This window comes from Myodes glareolus, chromosome 5 (genome assembly GCF_982192425.1).
Source record: "Myodes glareolus chromosome 5, mMyoGla1.1, whole genome shotgun sequence".
Taxonomy (NCBI): Eukaryota; Metazoa; Chordata; class Mammalia; order Rodentia; family Cricetidae; genus Myodes; species Myodes glareolus.
In genome coordinates this window covers 20,879,156-20,890,228 of record NC_142030.1, presented here as the reverse complement: position 1 = coordinate 20,890,228, position 11,073 = coordinate 20,879,156, and the positions used below count along the sequence as shown (strand labels likewise).

At 40.2% G+C, this 11,073-nt stretch overlaps 1 protein-coding gene across 1 annotated transcript; it reads left to right on the top strand.

Annotated features, from left to right (window-relative positions):
* The first annotated feature begins 7,590 nt into the window (after positions 1-7,590).
* LOC125401919 (olfactory receptor 6N1-like) lies at positions 7,591-10,253 on the top strand. Its single transcript, XM_048436368.3, is given in 2 exon segments — positions 7,591-8,056; positions 8,059-10,253. Coding segments are annotated over 2 exon segments (936 nt in total). The 3' UTR covers positions 8,529-10,253.
* The last annotated feature ends 820 nt before the right edge of the window (positions 10,254-11,073 follow it).

Here is an 11,073-nt window from a genome sequence, read left to right as displayed (position 1 = left end):
TTATCTCTTTCGGAGTTACCCACATCCTGGGCAAATGTAAGAATCAACTGGGTCGTTAATCATTTTGCAGAATCAGAATCAATGCCAATAAGATTACCACTCAGTTCAGCACTCACTTTACTGCACAGACCCACTCTTTCTTGACCTATCAGAGATGGAACAGGTCAAGGGGAAGGAGTTTTATCCTAATCCTTTCTGATCTGATGGTGAAGAAATGCTACAGTGGATTAAAAACTCGCATAGAGAAACTATTTTTATTTTATTTATTTATTAAAAATTTCCACCTCCTCTCATTTCCCTCCCACTCCCCCCACTCTTCCTCCCACTCCCTCTCCAGTCCTAAGAGAAGTCAGGGTGCCCTGCCCTGTGGGAAGTCCAAGGCCCTCCCCCCTCCATCCAGGTCTAGAAAGGTGTGCATCCAAACAGACTAGGCTTGCAAAAAGCCAGTACATGCAGTAGAATCAAAACCCAGAGCCATTGTCCTTGGCTTCTCAGCCCTCATTGTCAGCCACATTCAGGGAGTCCGGTCTGATCATTTACTCCATCAGTCCCAGTCCAGCTGGCCTTGGTGAGCTCCCATTAGAACAGTCACACCATCTCAGTGGGTGGACGCACTCCTCGCGGTCCTGACTTCCTTGCTCATGTTCTCTCTCCTTCTTCTCTTCATCTGGACCTTGGGAGCTCAGTCCAGTGTTCCAAAGTGGGTCTCTGTCATAGAGAAACTATTTTAATTGAATTTATGACTTTGATTTTTTTTTGTATTGGGACAAGATAAAAGAATGAAAAAAGTAAAACATGTTCACTCAGTGCCTAGTTTTGGTCCTGTCATCCTCATATCCAGACAACCCCAAAGTGTGTGACTGATGACTCAGAATTCACAAGTCCCTTCAAGATAGTGGGTAAAATCAGCAGGCATGACAACAGGGAAATAAGACCAACTAAAGGCCAGCAGCAGCTTGTTTATAAGACAGGTGATCCCAACAGAGTTGAAAAGGTAGAAAGCAAGGGTGACAGAAAAAGTACAATGACAGCATATATGGTGATTCATGCGGAGCACGGAGCTCCCCTGGTCGAGTCCAGTAATCTTGAGTCATGGTCCCAGAGCCACCTCAGAAGGATTTAACTTTCAGGGAGTGGCTGAAGACTAGAACGGCTCACCTAGTTTCCTTTGGCTCAAGAGCAGCGGGGGTTGAGCATGTTGTCTGAGCTCTCCTTCAGTGCCAGAGATATTTTCTTAGAGTGAATTTGAAGTCATCTTTATAGGAGGAGCAGAAAAAAAATGGCAGGTGTCACAGGAAAGGCATGCCAGTAAACAACAGAAAGGGAAACACCGTACAAAGCTGTGTAGTCAGCCCCACCCTCTGTTTAAAGCTTGACAGGACTGTTCCCTTTCACCTCTGCACTTTGGAGATCTGTAAATCCTGAGCCACCAGCCACCCACTTAAGGGTGGTCTGGATATTAGAATGATGGAACTAAAGCCTTGGCAGAGACTGGGGACTGTGTGAATATGTCTCGTCTTTCTCATTCTTACATAAATCCCACTACAAAACTGAAAGCAATGATTTTTTAATATTCTCCACATCAGGATTGGTGATTATTATGTTCATATATACACAGGTGTGTGAGTGTGTGTATGTGTATGAGCTGAGTTGAACCTGTATCGCAGCTTGGCTTGAGATTCACTGTATATACCAGACAGGCCTAAAACTCACACAGCTGTGCTACCATGCCTAGCCTAAAATACACTATAAAGCCTTCATCTTATCCCACTGACTAATGATTATTGTTTCGCTATTGGCACAACTAAGTTAGAAGGATTTCTGGAATTGCCATAAAGCGCCGGACTCAACAAGATGTCATCCAGATGTCTAGTCGACCTTGGCAGAGTCACCTCAGTCTCATCTCTGTGTGAAATCTGAGTGGCTGCCAGGGGTAGCTGCCCACATTCCTTCCAGCTGAGGGAGTTTCAATTCTAGGATTGCAGTACTTTGAAAAGCATCATGATCCAGACCCAGCAGAGATTATACTGAATATCCCAAAGAAAGGAAATTTAATGGTCAAATTCCCACAGTTTTTTTTCCCTTCTTATTGGGGAAAATATTTATTTTCTGGTTTCTCTTTGTGTTAAATGCCTGTGACAGACTATTCTAAAATTCCAATGAATAATAAATGTTCTGATTGACCTTGTTACCTCACAGTGTTAAATAGAAAAGAGATTAAGGTTTCCTGCATTGGTTTAAAGGTTAATCTCTTTTTCACTTGCTTTGTGAGCTTAGGCAACATATTCAAAATCTCTGCCTCATGTTTCTTAATCTGTAAAATGGGTGCAGTATTAGGAATCTTAGAAACTATATCAATGTTAAAGTCCTGCATTTCCCACATCTAGTGATTGTTTATCTGTACACTTATCTCTCCTTTGTGGGTATTATTCAGCATAGTTGAGGCATTCCAATGAAGCGTCTCCTCCTGAGCTGTGCCTCATGTGCTCCTTGTTTAACTGGAGGATTCAGACATGATCATTAACCCTATGCTCTTCAGTGCTGGGCACAGTACTCCATTCTTTCACTATTATTTGAGACCCGCATCCTTTGTCTCCTTATGCGTCTAACTTCACATAGGCTTCTGATCTCAAAAGAATTGTTTTCTGTGTTGTTAGCACTAAAGAACTTCTGGGAGCTGTTTGTCCTGGTAGTGACTTGCATCACTGTAGTTAAGTCTATGGGCTTCCATTTCTATGAGGTTCATGCTTTATGGTAAGATAGGATGCTTACATATCGGTTGTGGAGCTAGAACTAGTCATATCACAACTGAGGAAAGCAAGGAATACCATACCATGGATTTTTATTCATTTATATTTAAGAAGAATAAATGAGTATGCGAACAAATAAACAGACTTTTAAAAAAGTCAAATAACTGTGGCAAACATTATATTACTATCCTTTAACTCTGTCAGGAGAAAATGCCTTTCATAAATCCATTCATAAAACTCTAAGCCACCTTTGCCTTTCCTTGTGCAATTGTTTTAGTTCCTAACCATCTTGGGTCTTTCTCTTTATAACAAAAGTTGAGGCTATTATCACACAGTGCTTTTCAAAATATGCAAACCGCATTTATTTACTTCGTGTATATTGTTACTGGATCTTCAACCCTCTACATGCCCTTTGCGTGGCCAGACAATACCTCAGGGAAGTGGAATCTCTCAGGCTGTCTCTGGCAGGAAGTGGTTGTATATTTCATTTTGTGCAACAAACAGCATCCCATTTTACAAGTGCCTAATGCGATGTATGGAGCTAAATATCCATGCCAGCTCATAGCCACCTTGCCAATCTGAATAATGACTCTAGTTGAACAGTCAGGATGAGAAGGTCGGGACTAAAAGTGAACACACCAATCGCAGTACAGTTGCAGTAAGACAAGCATTCCTCATGTAGGATATTTGTACTTTGTCTTAACTTTAGTACATTAGATAGCAAAGACAGGTGAAATTAGTAAGAACCCTGTTCACTGAATGCAAGCCTGCCAAGTTATTTTTCAGAATGGCCTATGACATCATTTTCCTGTTTATCAGGTACACTTTAGCTGCATCTGATAGTATTTTTGTAACCTTTAGGGTCCAATTTTAAAATAATGTATTATTTATAAATACAGCATGTTAAACTTTTAGAAGAACAGAAACTCACAATCATGTAAACCCGTGATGTTTCCTCATCTCCCTTAGCTGCTTGCAAGTTTCCAACAATGGACTTTGGTATCATTCCCCTCCCCCACACCCTCCCAGTTCTACTCTACTTCCCCACCCAACTCAGCTTTGCCTCATCTTTATTCCTTTTTTTAATTTTTTTTAATTTAAACCCATCAAGTTATATTTGTGCTGCTGCCCATATATCCTTGGGTCTGTGGCCTTCCACTGCATCATGGTGGACCTGTGAGGGGCCATGCTCTTAAAGAAAACTGCCCCTCCCCCCTCTCCCAAAGCTATCAGTTGCAAATAGCCTCAGCTAAGAGTAGGACTTGGTATTCACCTCTCCTCTCCATGTTGGGATATGGTCTGGTTTGATCTTACACAAGTCTTATGCATGATGTCATAAGTGATGTGCGTTCATATGTGTATCTGCCCTACTATGTCCAGGAAACAGTTTGCTTGTACTCATCCACCAGCTCTGGCTCTTAACGATGCTTCTTCTCACTCTTCTTAAATGTCCCTAACCTTATAAAGCATTCCTTTATTCACTTCTAATTTCTCATAGGCATGTGGTATTATTGGAAAATTTACTAATGAGCTGATGAGTTTTATACTTATTATGTCCTTTCTTACATAGAATTTTTATATAGATGAATTTAGAAGGCATTCTTTGTTCCTGATTGCAACTTATGGTTTACATTCCTCTTCCACTTAATGCTAGATAGCATCTCCTACCTCTATGCTCAGGTATTTGTATCTGATTAGTAACCTGAGAGACACGAGATATGGAGTGTATAATCTACTCAGTGAATACCATGCTTTCGGACATATAAATGGAGTTATCACATCAGATGTAGAAATGATGTGCAGTTCTTCTCAAAGCTTGGCTGACAAACATAGGAATGCGGAAGGACAAATGTGATGTGAAGGGAAGGCGAAATTTGGAGCATTTACTTTGCTACTTTGAGGTAGCCCCATTATTAATTTCAGGGTTCAGATAAACCACGGTCCCTTGTTTGGAATTGTAGAAAATACAGCATTGTCTTGAAAGATTGCTGCAACTTATATATCCTTGTGAACAGTCGGGTATTTCAGAGGAAGTAAGATCTAGAACCTGCCCATCATGGAATTCCATTAGCATTTAGAAACAATGTGTGTTTTATGCTTTGGTCTCCAATGCTATTTTTCCCACAGGAACCTTTTCCAGTCTCAGGGATTTTGTATATTATGTCCACTTAATGTGATTTGTTTCTTTTTTCTTTTTCCAACATAGGTTTTTTTGTTGTTGTTATTTGGGCATTTCACGTAATACACCCTGATCACACTCACTTTCCAGTACTCCCAGGTTCACACACCCTTGTGACATCTTTCCAAAATAAAGAAGAAAGAAAAAAAAGCCAGCACTGTCTTGTGTTTGTTCATATACTCAATGGAACATAGTCAAGCTCCCAGTGACCAACTCATTAAAGTAAACTGAGTCCTTCCCTACCCCTACTCCCACCAGAAGCCATCAGCTATGGAGAGATACACTCTAGCATCCCTATCACAATTTTAAAAGTTATTTTCAATGGCTTCCTGTCTAGACATTTTATTTGAGAAGAGGGATGGACCCTTATCAAAAGTCCTCTTGTACATCTTGCTGTGGCCTTGAGCCATGGAGATTCTACAACTATGGTTCCACAAGACCAGTCCCTTTATGAGCTATTTGTTTCTTAACATAATTATTTCCTTCTCTTAAGGTTAATTTAACAACTGCTTTGCACATATCTCTTGCTCTGAAATTTAAAAAAAAGTGAGTACCTTTATATCAATTGCAAATGTCAAATGTTTTACACTCACACTCAATGGGTAAATGCAATTATCTTGAATATCTGGACTCTGAATCTATCCAAGTACACACTTGGAGACAGTGTACTCAGCTGAGGTCAAAGTTTGCGTACTGATAAAGTAATTTTGAGAAAAATGAGAGTAGAAAAATTGTGTGAAAAACCAAGTTTGTTTGTTTACTGTGCCCAGGGTAAAATGGTGGTGGACTGGGTTGAGTACTGGTAGCAAACCTGCTGGTGGGTATTTGAAATACTGTATTTAGAATACCATTTTTAGAAAGCCAGAGGGGTTGCTCAGCAGTAAAGAATGCGTGCTGCTCATGCTAAGGACCTCATAACTGCTTGTAACTTCAGTGCCAGAGGGGTCTGGCGCCCTCTTCTGGCCTTTGTGGACACCTGTGCACATAAGCATAGACACATACATTCATAATACACAGAAATCAATAATTTTAACAATAAATTAAAACCGGGAATAGTATTTTCAATAATAGTTGGTAAGCAGTGGTTGAAACAATGAACTACTCTGTTGTCGGGTAATGATAGGAGGGATGAATATGGAAATATTAAGCATAAAAGGAATGGTACCTATGTAGGTTAGGTTGCTAGAGTGTAAGGCATATGGTGAATAATGACAAATCTCCTTGTCAGTAGGTTTTCAAGAGGCAATTCCTTTCTGGGTTCCGCAAATTGTTATTCTCCATGCATGAATGAGGATCTGAGAGTTGGGTTGTTCCTTTAACGACACGTATTATGGTCATTGCAAAACAGGCAATATCCCTGGGATTTGATTTCAGAACTCCAAAGTGAAGATTGCAGCACTAAGTTGTTTGAGAAACATGTCTCATTTGACTCACTTTTCTGAGCCTAACTTCTTGGCCCAGGGGAACCATACTGAGAGGTAGTCATAATAGCCCCAGGGAACACTCATTAAGGAGTCTGTGGGAGACCGGCAGCACCAGGAGCATGGCCTATAAGGATGGAAGTATCTTGGCATAGAGCTGATATCAAGAAGGATGAGACTAGTTCTACTGTAACCAAAGCAGCGAGGTGATGGTTCAAAGTGGCATAGAAGAGGTAAGAGTGACTGAAGAGGAGAAGTAGGGAACAACTTTGACCTTTCCTAAATAATTTCCCTTGGAGTATGGAAGTGGCACTCTAGGGACGCTAATGTAGACAATGCATCTCCATGCTAACTCAACACACATCGGTCAATGACTGGAGAATCACAGACTAATAATTTGTAAGGAGCTTCACGAACCTCTAACTTAAACTTCTTCACTTAAAGAAGTTCAAACAGGGAGGAAGCTGTGGTCTGGTCCAAAGTTCACTTTGAGTTGCTAGTAAAACAAATTTAGAAATACAATCCCTGAATAAGGTGCCCTTGATACACCTCACTGAGGCCTGGCTTCATACAGTCTCCTTTCTCCCTGTCTCCTGAAGAATCCTGAAGTTTGTCTCCTGTTAGGATTCTTTCAGAAATAATAATAATAATAAACACATCCTAGAGTCTTCTTGATTATTTATCTTGGTCCAAAGATCTAATCTTTGATAAATTCTCCAAATATAGCTTTGTTTTTATTTTTTATCAATCTTTTCCTCTTTAAATGTTTGATAAGAACTATGATGATTTTCAAGAGACTTCCCCAGTGAGACTTAGCTATTTGAAAAAGTAAGGCTCCTTTTCCTACTGCACTCTGGTTGTTGGAGTTAGTATATAGTAAAGGCCATTATTTCATAACATCATGGGAACATTTCCCTAGGAATGGTAGGTGGACAGGAAAGAGAATTACCCTATCTCTTGTTTAGCTTTTATTTTTGTTTAGTTTTCTTCAAGCAGAAAGGAGAAAATTCTAGGCCCAAGGCTCTTCTTTCATAGTCGACAACTGGTGGTCCGTGGAGAAAGGAACAGATATTGAGCAAACCACTCCTAACTGCTAGTATTGATTCCTCTTTTATAGACTAGAGGGAACGGATCGAGTAGACTGTGCTATTTCTCTGCTTGTGTCGTCTCATCTTTTGTTTCAAGAGGAAAAAGTCTAAAACTGCTCATTTGGTGCCTTTATCTCTCATTCCCAGGAATCATGGATCATGTTAACCACAACTGGACCTACACCTTCATCCTTGCTGGTTTCACTCCCACTGGTACCCTGCAACATCTTGCAATCTTTGGAACCCTGTGCATCTATCTCCTCACACTGGCAGGGAACTTGTTCATCATTGTCCTTGTTCAAGCAGATTCGGGGCTGTCCACACCCATGTACTTCTTCATCAGTGTCCTCTCCTTCCTGGAACTCTGGTATGTCAGCACCACAGTGCCCACCTTGCTACGTACCCTGCTCCATGGACTTTCACCCATCCCGTCGACTGCATGCTTTGTCCAGCTGTATGTCTTCCATTCCTTAGGCATGACTGAGTGCTACCTGTTAGGTGTCATGGCTCTGGACCGCTACCTGGCCATCTGTCGCCCGCTTCACTATCATGCACTCATGAGCAGACAGGTACAGCTACGGCTAGTTGTGGGTGCATGGGTGGCTGGCTTCTCAGCTGCCCTGTGCCTGCCGGTCTCACTGCCACCTTACCCTACTGCTTGAAAGAGGTAGCCCATTACTTTTGCGACCTCGCACCAGTCATGCAGTTGGCATGTGTGGACACAAGCTGGCATGCTCGGGTTTATATTACTGTGATCGGTATGATCAATACATGCAACCTTGTCCTCATCTTGGGACTCTATGGGGGTATTGTTAAAACTGTGCTGAAGCTGCCTTCAGCTGCCAGCCGTGCTAAAGCCTTTTCCACCTGCTCCTCTCATATAACCGTAGTGACTCTGTTCTTCGGCTCTGCCTTCATTGTCTATGTAGGGCCACCAGAGATCCGAGCTGAGGGCAGAGGCAAGCTTATTGCCCTGGTGTACACGTTTCTCACCCCTTTCCTCAACCCTATTATTTATACCCTTCGCAATAAGGAAGTGAAGGAAGCTGTTAAGAGGGTTAAACAGAGGATTAAGACTTTGCTGATTTGACTCCAGAGACTACATATATATAATTCATCCATTGGAAAATTGTGAGATTTAACTGGTTACTTATGTCAATAATAAACTAGACATTTCAAGAATAATATGTGAAATAGTCAACGAAAGTTGTCCTTGATGGGGACAAATGGAAAATCTGTTGGAGAAGAAATATAATCCCTGAATCTACTAATATGGGAGTAGGTGAGGACACATATTTGAGGAAATAAATACAGCAAAATAAGTAAATCAAGTTCAGGTTATTTTTAGGGAGACAGAAAGAAATTGAAATGTGTTAATTTCTAGATCCTAGGATGCTTATGGGGTTGCAGTTCAGATTGCATTTTAGAGAAAGATCCAGAAGATATTGAGGTTAGTTCCAGGAAAACTGGAAGGACACACTGGACAAATGTTGAGATGGTGAACAGTGAGCTATGATATAGAAAACCAAGGTACTTGGAAATCAATGTTCTTGAGCAACGCTGTGACCAAGCACGTTGGAAGATGGAGTAGAGGCTTCCCCTAGTTTGAAGAGAATGAGATGGGAAACAAAGGTGCATTGGTGACTGGAGGTCTAAGCAAGTTATAATGCAATGGTCTACACTTTAAATTGGAAACCAGGAGACATCGTGGACACATCCTTCTTTGTGAGAAAATAGCCTATGAACCATGGAAAGCTTCAAAGAGAGAATTCAGAGCACTTTTGCCTCCCTGTTTTCAAGCCCCTTACAGTTCTATTTTATTTTATTGTTTGATAATTTCATACACACATGTAATGTGTTTTAAAGACAACAATCTCCCACTCTTCTGTTCAATTCCTTCCTATCACCCACCACCACTTTTCCTTCCAAACTTTATGTGTTTTTAACCTTTTTTAATTGAATTTTTATAAAGTGTACTTTGATTTTATTCTCCTGTTCCTCCCCTATTCTCCCTACCTCCATACTGATCCAAGTTCATATTCTTTCTCCCTTCTTCTTCTTCTTCTTCTTCTTCTTCTTCTTCTTCTTCTTCTTCTTCTTCTTCTTCTTCTTCTTCTTCTTCTCCTTCTCTTCGTTCTTCTTCATCTTTCTTCTCTACAAAACATCTATTGTCCTGAGAATCACAAAGAAACACAGGTTTCTGTGAGCCATAGACTTTTATGAGCCCATCTTCCCCAGAACCCAACCGTCTAATCAGTGGTGAATGTGGCCTACTGTGGGTTTTCCAATTTGCCTGGCTTATGAACAACTCATGGTACTTGTGAATTTTTGCATTGTATATGGATCATAAAATTTCTAGCAGTAGTGTTCTGACTTCTTTTGTCCATTACATAACAAAAATACCTGAGGGTTATATTTAAGAAAGATTGACAAGCATGAGTAATATTGATCTCATATATCTAACAGATTTGTTTCAATTTGACCAGAATTCACAACTGTCCAGTGAGAAGATCTCAGAAAATATATAGTTTATATATTTTATCCATAAAAAAGAAATATACATTTTTGGAAAAGTAATGATGCATTTAACATTATTTTCAGTTAGTTTTTCGTCCCTTCTAAAGAGATGATATGTTTTAATTTTTTATTCCATCCTCAGGAGGCTTCAATACATTTGTTCCTTGATTTCTGCCCTCTTCCGGTTTTATGGAGTTGTCTCTGCCAAATCCACTCATAGAAAATACACTGTATATATATTTTATGTGTCAGAATGTAGCAATAGAAGTCACTAAGAATAAAAATTTTAAAAGTATGCCAATCCAAATAATAGAAAACTTGTATGAGAATAAATCTTTTTATTTCTGTTTATTTGGGATGCTGTGGTTGCATGCTTACTTTCTGGGAAAGACAGAGATGTTTTCTCAGGGATGATTCAAAGTGATGTCATTCTCAAAACTCTAGAATAAAGTAAACGTTACTTAAAATAAAACTGTATAAAGGTGTGTGTGTGCGCGCACACGTGCTGGTGTGGGTGGGTAGGTAGAAGGTGGGAAGTGGGAGGATGGAGGGTGGGGTTTCTGTTGCTTGTGTATATATATAAGTTTTGCACACATGTATGAATTGCCAAATTCTTGGTTCACATACACTCTTTGGGCCAAATAAGATCTGGAATCTATTTCTGCAGGCATGTTTCTACCAGAGCAGAGACTCAGGCACATTTTCCCATACTCGAAATGGTTACATTTGTGTTACAAAGACAAAGTTGAGTACTTCTTATATAGCCTAGGAAAACTGACAACTCAAAAGTATTTACTATCTGGCTTTTAAAGAAAAATAATTGCCTGTCCCTTAGTAAAAGTATACGCTATTGTAAAAGTACAGGCTGGGAAAAACTGTATGAATTAAGTTAAAATTTCAGAACAAACTGTATGCTAGGACAAAATCGGTGAGTTATTGCACACTGATTTACTGGTATCCAGCATGGCATGGTGATTCTGAGCCCTGACATGGAATCCATCAATACTTTGTTCCAAGCCTTTCCCAGCTCTGTTTAATTATTTCCATGCTTTCTGCCCTTTTGTTTTCTTCTGTTCTCTTGATCCCAGTCCCACAGACATATACTGTATTTACTGGGG